This window comes from Salmo salar, chromosome ssa09, assembly GCF_905237065.1.
Source record: "Salmo salar chromosome ssa09, Ssal_v3.1, whole genome shotgun sequence".
NCBI classification, from domain to species: domain Eukaryota; kingdom Metazoa; phylum Chordata; class Actinopteri; order Salmoniformes; family Salmonidae; genus Salmo; species Salmo salar.
The window spans coordinates 63800934-63814721 of NC_059450.1; the positions used below are offsets into that span (position 1 = coordinate 63800934).

General features: G+C 41.5%; 1 protein-coding gene across 1 annotated transcript in view; it reads left to right on the plus strand.

Annotated features, from left to right (window-relative positions):
• The window catches only part of mgat4b (alpha-1,3-mannosyl-glycoprotein 4-beta-N-acetylglucosaminyltransferase B), a 237419-nt gene that overhangs the window by 126175 nt on the left and 97456 nt on the right, over positions 1 to 13788 (plus strand). Inside the window, exons 5-6 of the mRNA XM_045723878.1 lie at positions 8950 to 8996; positions 11725 to 11838. Of these exons, the coding sequence (XP_045579834.1) occupies positions 8950 to 8996; positions 11725 to 11838 (161 nt within the window). The remainder of the gene's footprint in view (positions 1 to 8949; positions 8997 to 11724; positions 11839 to 13788) is intronic.

Here is a 13788-nt window from a genome sequence, read left to right on the forward strand (position 1 = left end):
ATTCCTCCAGACAGCTGGTATAACTGAGTCAGGTGTGGAGGCCTCCTTGCTCGCACACGCTTTTCAGTTCTGCCCACACGTTTTCTATGGGACTGAGGTCAGGGCTTTGTGATGGCCACTCCAATACCTTGACTTTGTTGTCCTTAAGCAATTTTGCCACAACTTTGGGTCATTGCTCATTTGGAATACCCATTTGCGACCAAGCTTTAACTTCCTGACTGATGTCTTGAGATGTTGCTTCAATATATCCACATAATTTTCCTACCTCATGATGCCATCTATTTTGTGACATGCACCAGTCCCTCCTGCAGCAAAGCACCCCCACAACATGATGCTGCCACCCCGTGCTTCACGGTTGGGATGGTGTTCTTTGGCTTGAAAGCCTCCCCCTTTTTCCTCCAAACATAATGATGGTCATTATGGCCAAACAGTTATATTTTTGTTTCATCAAACCATTTCTCAAAAAATTGAGATCTTTGTCCCCATGTGCAGTTGCAAACCGTAGTCTAGCTTTTTTATGCTGGTTTTGGCTTCTTCTACGGTGGATATAGATATTTTTGTACCTGTTATCTCCAGCATCTTCACAAGGTCATTTGCTGTTGTTCTGGGATTGATTTGCACTTTTCGCACCAAAGTACGTTCATCTCTAGGAGACAGTATGCGTCTCCTTCCTGAGCGGTATGACGGCTGCATGGTCCCATGGTGTTTATACTTGTGTACTATTGTTTGTACAGATGAACGCGGTACCTTCAGGCATTATGGAAATTGCTCCCAAGGATGAACCGGACTTTTCTGAGGTCTTGGCTGATTTCTTTTGATTTTCCCATGATGTCAAGCAAAGAGGCACTGAGTTTGAAGGTAGGCCTTGAAATACATCCACAGGAACACCTCCAATTGACTCAAATGATGTTAATGAGCCTATCAGAAGCTTCTAAAGCCATGACATACTTTTCTGGAATTTTCCAAGCTGTTTAAAGGCACAGTCAACTTAGTGTATGTAAACTTCTGACCCACTGGAATTGTGATACAGTGAATTATAAGTGAAATAATCTGTCTGTAAACAATTGTTGGAAAAATTACTTGTGTCACGACTTGCCAAAACTATAGTTTGTTAACAAGAAATTTGTGGAGTGGTTGAAAAACGAGTTTTAATGACTCCAAACGAAGTGTATGTAAACTTTCGACTACAAGTTTGGGGTCACTTAGAAATGTCCTTATTTTTTAAAGAAAAGCACATTTTTTGTCTGTTGAAATAACATCAAATTGATCATAAATACAGTGTAGACATTGTTAATGTTGGTTATTCCGTTTCCTGCTACAATAGTCATATCTACATAGGCGTACAGAGGCCCATTAATGGAATATCTACATAGGTGTTCAGAGGCCCATTATCAGCAACCATCACTCCTGTGTTCCAATGGCACGTCGTTAGCTAATCCAAGTTTATCATTTTAAAAGGCTAATTGGTCATTAGAAACCCCTTTTGCAATTATGTTAGCACAGCTGAAACCTGTTGTGCTCATTTAAAGAAGCAATAAAACTGTCCTTCTTTAGACTAGTTTAGTATCTGGACCATCCACATTTGTGGGTTCGATTACAGGCTCAAAAAAGCCTGAAACAAAGACTTTCTTCTGAAACTCGTCCGTCTATTCTTGTTCTGAGAAATGGAGGCAATTCCATGTGAGAAATTGCCAATGAAAGCTTCAGAAGAAAGTTCTTTGTTTCTGGCCATTTTGAGCCTGTAATCGAACCCACAAATGCTGATGCTCCAGATACTCAACTAGTTAAAGAAGTCCAGTTTTATTGCTTTTTATTGATATTCCATAAAAAAAAGCTGCAAAAGCTGCAAAAGTCATTTACATAAACATACAAACATACATACATACATACTGTAAAAATCATTAAAAAAAATATATAATATATATATACTTTTTTCTACAGACAAGAAAAATATGAAACAACACATGGAATCATGTAGTAACCAAAAAAGTGTTAAACCAATCAAAATATATTTTATATTTGAGATTCTTCAGTCTCCACCCTTTGTCTTGATGACAGCTTTGCACATGCTTGGCATTTTCTCAACCAGCTTCACCTGGAATGCTTTTCCAACAGTCTTGAAGAAGTTCCCACATATGCTGAAGACTTGTTGGCTGCTTTTCCATCACTCTGCTGTCCAACTTATCCCAAACCATCTCAATTGGGTTGAGGTCGGGTGATTGTGGAGGCCAGGTCATCTGATGCAGCACTCCATCACTCTCCTTCTTGGTCAAATAGCCCTTACACAGCCTGGAGGTGTATTGGGTCATTGTCCTGTTGAAAAACAAATGATAGTCCCACTAAGCGCAAACCAGATGCGATGGTGTATCGGTGTGGAATGCTGTGGTAGCCATGCTGGTTTTTGACGGTCGCCTAGGATAGGGGGCGCTACAGCGATTTCTGAAAAAAATATGTGCCCATTTTAAACGGCCTCCTACTCAAACTCAGAAGCTAGGATATGCATATAATTAATAGTTGTGGATAGAAAACACCCTAAAGTGTCTAAAACTGTTTGAATGGTGTCTGAGTATAACAGAACTCATATGGCAGTCAAAACCCCGAGACAGATCGTAACAGGATGTGGAATTCTGAATTGCGGACTCAACTTCATCACTTTGCCTATAAATCACACCGTGAGCTATGGTTCATTGAGCACTTCCTATTGCTTCCACTAGATGTCCCCAGTCTTTACAAAGTGGTTTGAGTCTTCTACTGTGAAAACTGACAGAATGAGAGGCTGTTGATCTTGGTCACATGGGGGGGCCATCACCATTATGATGCCGGCGCCCCTGGCTACCCTCCCCTTTCGAAACGTTTTGAAAGACAATGCAACCGTCCCCCTTGAATATTATTGGAGCTCTGGTTGAAAAAGGCCCTAAAGATTTATGTTACACAACGTTTGACATGTTTGAACGAACTTAAATATATTTTTTTTGCATTTTGGTAAGAGAGAAGTCCCGCGGACGACGGTACATTTGGAGCAGCCTTCAGAACGCGCTAACAAGAACAAGCTATTGGGACGTAAAGGATTAACTTTTTCGAACGAAAATACATTTGTTGTGGACCTGGGATTCCTGGAAGTGCCTTCTGATGAAGATAATCAAAGGTAAGGGATTATTGACAATAGTATACAAGAGTAGATTTGATATGCGATTGTTCCAAGATGGCGCTGACCTGTAACGGTAGCCTATTTTTCTGAGTATCGCATCCCCTTTTATCGCAAAGTGTGATTACCCAGTAAAGTTATTTTTAAATCTGGCATTGCGGGTGCTTTCACGAGATGTTAATCTATAATTCTTAGAATGACAATATTACATTTTTAAAATGTTTTCGAATAGTAATTTAGTAAATTGTAGCGCTGTTTCACCGGATGCATTTGAGGGAAAATAGTTAGTCAACGTCACGCGTCGATGTAAAATGCTGTTTTTATATATAAATATGAACTTTATCGAACAAAAGAATGCATGTATTGTGTAACATGATGTCCTAGGACTGTCAAATTGGGCTCATCAGACCAAAGGACAGATTTCCACCGTTCTAGTGTCCATTGCTCGTGTTTCTTGGCCCAAGCAAGTCTCTTCTTATTATTGGTATCCTTTAGTAGTGGTTTCTTTGTAGCAATTCGACCATGAAGGCCTGATTCACGCAGTCTCCTCTGAACAGTTGATGTTGAGATGTGTCTGTTACTTGAACTCTGTGAAGCATTAATTTGGGCTGCAATTTCTGAGGCTGTTAACTCTAATGAACTTATCCTCTGCAGCAGAAGTAACTCTGAGTCTTTCTTTTCTGTGGTGGTCCTCATGAGAGCCAGTTTCATCATAGCGCTTGGTTTTTGCGAACTGTAATTTCTCTTTGCTTATTTGAGCTGTTCTTGCCATAATATGGACTTGGTCTTTTTCCAAATAGGGCTCTCTTCTGTATACCACCCGTTACAGCTTCGTGTCTTCTTGGGTATGACGTTACAAGCTTGGCACACCTGTATTTGGGAGTTTCTCCCATTCTAATATGCAGATCCTCTCAAGCTCTGTCAGGTTGAATGTGGAACGTCGCTGCACAGCTTTTTACTGTTCTCTCCAGAGATGTTCGATCAGGTTCAAGTCCGGGCTCTGGCCTGGCCACTCAAGGTCATTCAGATAATTGTTCCGAAGCCACTCCTGCATTGTCTTGGCTGTGTGCTTAGGGTCGTTGTCCTGTTGGAACGTGAACCTTCACACCAGTCTAATGTTCTGAGCGCTCTGGAGCAGGTTTTAATCAAGGATCTCTCTGTACTTTGCTCTGTTCATCGTTCCCACGATCCTGACTAGTCTCACAATCCCTGCTGCTGAAAACATCCCAACAGCATGATGCTGCCACCACCATGCTTCTCCGTAGGGATGGTGCCAGGTTTCCTCCAGACATGATGCATGGCAATCAGTCCAAAGAGTTCAATATTGGTTTCATCAGACCAGAGAATCTTGTTTCTCATGGTCTGAGAGTCCTTTATAGGTGCCCTTTGGCAAACCCTAAGCAGGCTTTTATGTGCTTTAACTGAGGTGTGGCTTCCATCTGGCCACTCTACCATAAAGGCCTGATTCGACAACTATCTCTGCAGCACTCCACCAATCAGGTCTTTATGGTAGAGTGCCCAGATGGGGCTCCCGAGTGGTACAGCGGTCTAAGACACTGCATCTCAGTGCTAGAGGAGTCATTACAGACCCTGGTTCGATTCCAGGCTGTATCACAACCGGCCGTGATTGGGAGTTCCAATAGGGCGGCGCACAATTGGCCCAGGTTTGGCCGGGGTAGGCTGTGATTGGAAATAAAAATATGTTCTTAACTGACTTTCATAGTTACATAAAGGTTAAATAAAATGTTTTAAATAAAATACAAAAATCAGGTTCTTGATCAAGGTCCTTCTCCCCGGATTGCTCAGTTTTTCCTGGCGGCCAGCTCTAGGACGAGTCATTGTGGTTCCAAACTTATTCCATTTAAGAATGATGGAGGACACTGTGTTCTTGGGGACCTTCAATGCTGCAGAAACGTTTTAGTGCTCTTGACACAATCCTGTCTCGTAGCTATACGGACAATTCCTTCGACCTCATGGCTTGGTTTTTGCTCTGACATGCACTGTCAACTGTGGGACCTTATCTAGACAGGTGTGCCTTTCCAAATCATGTCCAATATATTTTATTTACCACCGGTGGACAAGTTATAGTGTGTCAAGGATGATCAATGGAAACAGGATGCACCCGAGCTAAATTTTGAGGGTCTGAATACTTAGGTAAATAAGGTATGTTTTTTATATTTAATACATTTGTAAAAGAAATCTAAACCTGTTTTCACTTTATTATGGGGTATTGTGTGTAGATTTTTTTATATTCCATTTTAGAATAAGTCTGTAATTGGTAAATTGGGAAAAAGGGATGGGGTTGGAATACTTTGTGAATGCACTATATATATGCATGTTTATATGCAGTATATATCGATTACAGGCGCATGGGCCAACAGAGCTTGTGGGCCCCACCGCCTTATTGGGGTTGTGTGGGGTGTCCAGTACACCAGTGGGGCGGCAGGTAAGCCTAGTTATTAGAGCATTGGGCCACTAACCGAAAGGTTACTGGATCGAATCCCTGAGCTGACAAGGTAAAAATCTGTAATTCTGCCCCTGAGTAAGGCAGTTAACTCACTGTTCCCCGGGCACTGATGTTGATTAAGGCAGCGCCCCACACCTCTCTAATTCAGAGGGGTTGGGTTAAATGCGGAAGACACATTTAAGTTGAACGCATTCAGTTGTACAACTGACTAGGTATCCCCCTTTCTCCTCTCCCCTGCTTAGTGTTGCAGTGGCGAACAGGCTAGCCGCGCTGATAGGCCTGTGTTTGTTCACTGGAATCGATTGTGAAGAAACCCTAATCATGTAAAAGGGTTGTTTAAGTCCAAAGGACCCTGTGGTGATGGATGATTATGTGTGTGGGCGTGCATGTGAATGTAAGGCGTGCAACAGCATGAATAGTTCATGTGTAACCAAAATGTGTTTATTTCTGTGTGTGTGTGTGTGTGTGTGTGCGCGCCTGTGCCCCTCCCAGTGTATTGCTTTCCCCTGCTGTAATAGCATAATGTAAGGGCAGACTGACTAATGGTGTAGCTGACTGGCCAGCCGGAAAGGTCACGAGGAAGCGAGATACATATAGAACTGTGTGATTAAGCCATGCACCATGCGTCAAGTTACTATCACCAGCATTAGTCAATCACACACACAGACGCGCACCCACCACACACGGATTTTGCGTGGGTGTGTGTTAGTGCGTGCCTGTGCGTTCCTGTGTGTACGCGTGTGTGTGTGTCTCGTAGTGCCTTGTGGTATGTGTGTGTGCGTCCATGTGCGTCTCTGCATGTGTCTGTATATGTCTTGCTGCGGTGTGTGTGTGTGTGTGTGTGTGTGTGTGTGTGTGTGTGTGTGTGTGTGTGTGTGTGTGTGTGTGTGTGTGTGTGTGTGTGTGTGTGTGTGTGTGTGTGTGTGTGTGGTGTTGAGTCCCAGTCTGTCTGTGTTACAGTCCCCAGAGTGGCTATAGTTAAAAGGCAGTGAATGACATTGCATTAGTTAACACTTTCCGATGGCTGGCAGGCCTCTCCCTCTCCCGCTCTCTCTTTTTCCCTTTCTCACTCTTTCTTTCTCTATCTTCCCCTCTCTTTCTCCACCTTGTTTCTCTTTGTGTAGTTCTCTTTTCTTTTTATTTATTACTCTCTCGCTCGCTCGCTCACCCCCCCCCCTTGTGTTTCCATCCCTCTCCTTCTCCTGAATGTGTCTTAGGTTATGCCATCTCTCATTTGTATTAACCAAGCCTATATAGGGGCATCTGAAGAGCACGGAAGTAGCAGTCTCTCTTTCTCTCTTTCCATCCCTCTCTCTTTCCCTCCCAAACATGTGTCACACCCCCTTTCTCTCTTCAACTATCCATCGGTCTGTCCCTCTCTCTCCATCCCTCTCTTTCCCTCACGTCTCCATCTGTCAGTGTGTGTGACCATAAGCAAATAAAACACAGAACTAAACAAATACGATGCAAACTATTTGGTTCCGTTGTCTAGGTAACTACATGTTGGAACAGGACTAGAACAGTAGGTTAATGGATTAGTTGGGATAGTATTGTCCATGGCCTTGGTCCCCTGGTTAGATAGTAGTAACCTTGCTGTACTGCATCGGATTTTACTTGACTGTTGCAAATTGATCGTTTTCTGACTGTCATTCTTTTTAAGCTTGTTCCTTGACAGTCCTGTCAATTGAAGTCGCAAGCCTCTTAATGGACTCTGCAGCAGACATTGTCACCTCTGAGATCCTGTTTCTCACCTCTGGGGTCAAGGTACATTCCACCAGACTCAGAGCTGAGGGCACCACTCCACTAGCTCATCGGGGGGGTAGGGGGGGGGGCTAAAATGATTTTGGGCTAAAATGTCCTGGTACTGGGTGAAGTTCATGATTCTGTTGACCTTAACAAGGGTCGAGGACCATTGGAAGTAAAATAGCCCCATAATATCGATTCACCACCATATTTCACAGTCGGTATGGGGTTCTTTTCTGCTTATGCATTCTCATTTCGACGACAAACCCACCCCTGGTGTTCATGGCCAAAGAGTTCTATTTTCATGGAGGAATGGTCTAAGATCCTTCCCAATGTGTTCTCCAACTCATATAACATTTTAGGAAAAGGCTCGTTGCCGTTATCTTTGCAAGGTGAGGTATTGAAAGGTATTGAAAACAAAAGTGTCAATAATTGGGACCCTTATCTTTTTGCAAAAAAAAGTATTACTTGTTAAGTGAAATCTCTTTCCCTGAGCAATTGTATTACTATAAAATAATATAATTTCCCAATTATTTTAGCATACAATTTATCTCAGTATTTGTATTATTTATTTTATACAGTCATTTTTGCTCATCTTTATTAAGGGTGTCAATAATTACTGGGTTCGCCTGTTTACAAGATAATGTTTTTCATAGCTGGCACTGAGGGTGGAAATTTGACAGGATATTTTGTATTTCCCTTGTGATAGTCTCCATCCCCTCCCTTCCTCCCTCCCTCTATTCCTCTCTCATCCGGTTACTTTGAGGAGCGAAGGATGCGATCAGTGATCCCAGGTGTTTCCTGTTAGACGTCTGATCCCTTGCTTCTCTCTCTCCACCTACAATGCTCCTCCATCTTTCTCTCCATCTGTCAGCCTTTTGGGATGGAGATACATAGTCAGGGAATTTGGAATAATTTGTTGTTTAATGGCCAAGAAATTTCTGAGGAATGTTTTGGAGTTAGCCCTCCAGAAGGGCATGGCTAGTCTGAACAACAAGCAAAAAAAGATGGCGTCAGCTGTTAGTTATACAATTAATAATTAGTATTGCATAATGTTACTGTGCATTACTTTTTTGAGGCAAACCCCCTTGAACAAGCATGATTTTGGTTTTGACTGTGGGTTTATATGGAAGTCGTGAAGAAAACTTGGCCAGTGGATGAATACGTGTGTACATGTTATCCTCTCCTTGACCTCATCACAGTACTGGATGCCGGATTTATACAAAGCCAGATAATTACACCATCAAGCTGGTGCTATCACTTGGGACGAAACTGGAACAGCCCGCAATCTCCACTGTGGCTATCTTGGAACGCTATTGATGCATTGCACAATTACTGTGACGTTGTGATAGAAAACCAATTTATTTGTGCTTTTTATTTTATATTGTAACTAGGGCAGATTGTAACTGACAAAGGCAAAAGTCTTGTAGACAAATCGTTCTTTGTGTACAGTAGTGCAGTGCACATGGGAACAGTGTCTATTTCATGTACAGGTTTTCTTTCTGCAGCCATACCATCTCTTAATGGAACAGAAAACTGCATTGACATTGGATTTTATTTGTATTTTTTTATTAATAAGTTTCTCGTTTTGCAGACGGACCAACAATATGCCAACAGCGTGGCTGACAACCTCAAGCGCCTGTAAGTACCGCGGTATGCTGTTTCCATGGAGACCTGCCTCTCCATGGAGAGGACTTTTGTCACTTTCTATTCGGGCTCAGTGTGTGTTGGGTGGACCTGTGGAATAAGGTGTTTGTGTGTGTGGTATTTTTAAATTATTTCGTTATTGCGTGTGTTTGCTACCTGTGTTTGATGTTTGCATGTTCATGTGCTTTGTGTGTGCGTGATGTATTCACTCTACTTGTACCTATATGTCACGTTTGGTCTCTGCTTGTCTGTTTAAGTCTTGGATCTATTCCACACGTGTGCACATCTCTTCTTTGACGTGTGTGTGCATAGTGTATTTCTATTTGAATGCATGTTTGTTTATGTGTGTTGTGTGCATTTCACTGTATCCTGTTTACCTTCCATCATGCGCACACATACACACACACAAAGTCTTGTATAACTTACCTTGTGGGGACACACAATTCAGTGCCATTCAAAATCCTATATTCCCTAGCATTAACCCCAAGACCTAACCCATCCTCCTAGCCACTTCCCTAGATCGACAGTGTCCCCCTCACAAAATGCCCACTGTGCAGGTTTAAGAACCTGCTATTTTAGACTGTCATGTTTGTCAGTGGGAGATTGAGCCAGAGCTTTTTCCTGTCGAGGTGGCCATTTTGACCCACGATAATACCAGTGGTCTCTCCGTCACTGTCACTCCCCTAAGTCCCCCAGCAGTGTCACCTCAGGGGAAATGGGCTGCGTCTCAAATGGCAGCATATTCCCTAAAGTACACTGCTTTTGACCAGAGCCTGATGGGCCCTGGGGAAAAGTAGTGTACTACATAAGGAATAGGGTGTCATTTGGGACACAGACATGGTTGGAGATGGCTATGGGGATGGACGGAAGGACGGAAGGAAGGTGGGAGTGGAGAGGTATGGAGGGAAGAGAAGAGGGGAGAAGGGAGGTTGAATGTGCCCCTGTCACCTTGTCGTTCTCTCAGTGAGATTGGAAACACAGGAGAGAGAGAGTGGTCAGTTAGTTAGAGTTAGTGTATGTCCGTGTGAGTTCCTAAGGGGCAGCTTTTCCTGTCCTGTGTGATTGGCAGGGTTAGTGATACACACTTGACCCCTGTCTCTCTCGTGATTGGATCCTCTCTCTCTTAGTACGTCCTTATCTGAATTTAATTAAATTCAAACATTGAATTTGAATTGGCCACACCCCACATGAAGCAGAATTGGAAGGAAGTAAAATGTAATTGAAACCAATTCAACTGAGATGTGAAACATGAAAGTCTAATTCGTTTGTCAAATCTTTTATCAAGAGAATATGCCACTTATTGATGCAAATATTACACATACCATTTCATTAGTTTGATTATAACTCAAAGATATTTTTGTATTTTTCTTTGTCATGAGATGTTACATTGTTCCCTTCCATACTGCAGTGTTTGATCTAATGCATTCTGGGAAATGTAATTTTTCTAATATTTAAAAACATTAAGGGAATTATTAAATGTACAACCCACAACATGATCTTAAAATATTTCTAGACCACTGTAATTATTCCAAATTGTTATAGGAGAACGAGTTTGAAAAATGAAATGTTTCAAGCTTATGCTACATGGTATTGATAACCATACATTATGTCAAAATAAACATTACTATGGTGTTAAATAAGCCATTTGAATTGTATTGAATTAAATTCTACTTCCTTTAATTAAAATTCTGCTTCCTGTTGGGTGTGACCAATTAAAATTCAAGCATTCACAACTCAAGCAATTCACAACTCAGTTTGGAATTGACCCCAACCCCAGTGTTCTATACACAAATAAAATGTTCAGCATCCAGTTGCATGTGTTGGTTACGTAATGGAGTAATCGGTTTCAATAATACAATGTTCTAATACATGCATGTGGAGACAAACTAGTGATGCGCGGGTTGACTCATAACCTGTAGGCCCTGCGGTAATATCCAAGGGTCGGGCGGGATTAGGGTCATGAAATATTGTGTGGATGAAGGGTGGGTGGCGGGCGTGTTGAATAAAGAGAAAACAATGCAAAATAAAATCCATAAATGTTTAAATATTATGCAATTCATATCTATAGGCTACATTGAGGTTTTTCTTTCATTCTTTTTATCTGGCATTAGTGCGTAAGCCTGCTCAACATGTGTTTTATTGTTTGACTTTTTTTCACAAAAGCATGCGCAATGTGTCAATTTAGGCTGTTTGAAATGTTATGTTTAAGCAAAAAATGTGGCTACTGTTGAGTAGGCCTAAATATTCAATAAGTAAATGAAGAAACTTTGAAGAAAAACTGAATTGTTAAGTAAATGTTCAATGAAAAAAAGGAACTGTTATGCCAATAGCGCATTTTCTATATCATTTCGATATATTATCATATGTAGTCAGGCGGTTGTAAATGGGTTGTTAGCAATTGCGGGTGAAGAAACAGCTGACTAATACAAATGCATTTCAGTGTATTTTTTGCTGTGTGTTTGTGTGTGTGCGTGCAATCCTGTCAGGCATTTGAATAACCTGACAAGAGAGGAAGTGATAATGCACAGGGTGGGAGGGACCAACATGCTGTCGTGTCTGTCTGTCCGTCTGTCTGTCCGTTTGTCTCTCTGTCTATCCTAACAGGGCTGTGTCTGTATGATAATTGTAGAAAATGAAATGTATAGTTGATATCTCTCTCCTCTCTCTCTCTCTTTACCCTCCTCCTCCTCTCTCTTTACACTCCTCTTTCTCTCTCTTTCAGATTTCCAGTTGAGATCCAGTCAGGTCTTCTAGAGATCATCTCTCCATCAGTCCACTTCTACCCCGATTTCTCCCGTCTCAAAGAGTCCTTCGGAGACCCCAAGGAGAGGGTCAGGTAAGACGGCAGCCTTCCCAGCAGATTGCGGCAGCTTTCACAACTGTCTGAGCAACCCACTGCAGTTCAGTACAGGAGACGAGTTTAAATTCAAGTCTTGTCTTGAACCGTGGCCCGTTGTTTCATATGAGGATGCTGTGACGATTCGTTGTTGTGTGCGCCCGCGTGCGTGTGTGTGGAATACCATCAGGTTGAGTCTGAGTTGAGGACACTCTCCACTGCTCTGTTCTTGTGTGACTTGATGACATCACCTCAGTGTCGGCCCTTCTCTCGTCACTTATTTAGTACCCCGCTGTGTGTCAATGAATGTGCGTGTGTGACATTCCAACGTCGAGACTGTTGTCTTCTTTTATTTAGCACTCTTCTGCATGTGTGAATATGTAATGGTCATGACTATGCGTGCATAAATGTGTGTATGAGAGAGTCTGTCTGTCTGTCTGTTTGATTAGCTATCTAGCTCTGTGTCTAACTCGCTACTTGTCTACCTAAGTGCCTGTCTGTGTATGTGTTGGTGTGTGTGAGTATTTACAGTCAGGTCAAAAAAAATTGCCATCCTTGATAAAGACGAGCAAAAAAGACTGTATAAAAGAAATAATACAAATACTAAGCTATATTTTATACTGAATTTATTGATTTATTTTATACTAATACAATTGCTCAGAGAAAGAGATTTTGTTTAACAAGTTATATTTTTTTATCATAAAACCCTTTCATGCGCGAGTTCCAAATATCTAACGGTCGCCCCAGCGTGAGTTTTATTTATGCACGTGATGTTATAACGTTCTCTCCGTTCCACAGTTTGTGATTGTTATGCAACAGTACATTTAATCCGCGCTGCCCTCAAACCAAGGCATTTAGCCTGTTTTTATTTATAGGCTACTTCAATTTCAAAATAACAAATAATTAACAAGTTGTTATTTTCTAAGAACAGTTTGAATTGAGGTGTGTTCCACCTCCTCATTCATTCATATAAAAAATAGTCATTTTTACTTTTGCGGACAATTCATTTTTGGGACATTTCTGACCCGGACAAAATTCCCCAAGCACTTCCCAATTGTTTTCATGCATTCCGATTCTTGCATATACCTTTTTTATTTCACCTTTATTTAACCAGGTAGGCTAGTTCAGAACAAGTTCTCATTTACAACTGCGACCTGGCCAAGATAAAGCAAAGCAGTGCGACACAAACAACAACACAGAGTTACACATGGAATAAACAAACATAGTCAATAATACAATAGAGAAAAATTCAATATACAGTGTGTGCAAATGAGGTAAGGCATAGATTTGTAATGGGCATATATTATGTGTGTAAAATAATTTTTTGAAGGTTGTACTGATTATTTTACATTTACATTTAAGTCATTTAGCAGACGCTCTTATCCAGAGCGACTTACAAATTACAGATTATGATGAGCTAAGCTAATTCCAGCTGTGTGTAGCCATGTTTGTTGACACACAATGCATTCTGGGTTTCACGTAATCGTCTGTTGGATCACAGATGTTATAACAAAATGAGGTGATTAAGGGTTCACTCATTTTTTGAGGACTTCCGGAAATGAATGGTGGGATGTGAACGATGGTGGACGACACCCCCCCCCCCTCCTTGAACGCAGAATCTACCTATCGTCGGATTACTTTCGATTTTATAGAGTGGTTTACTCAATTATTTCGATCAATGGTGAGCTCACCCGTGATGTGATTAATTATAAATAGTAATTTATATTAGCTAATTCATATTGTAGTTTGTCAGCGAGAGGAGAGTGTCCTCAACTCAGACTTTCCTCAGTTAGCGCTAGGACAAATGTAGCCAGCATTTTTCCGGTTTGGATGATTCTGTTATGCTGTAGATACTTCTGTGAATGTCTGAACATTGCATCCAAAAATAAACTGCTCACATTCTGGACATAATGTTGTAAAGACTGTGTTTGTGCAAACTGTTTAAAATGC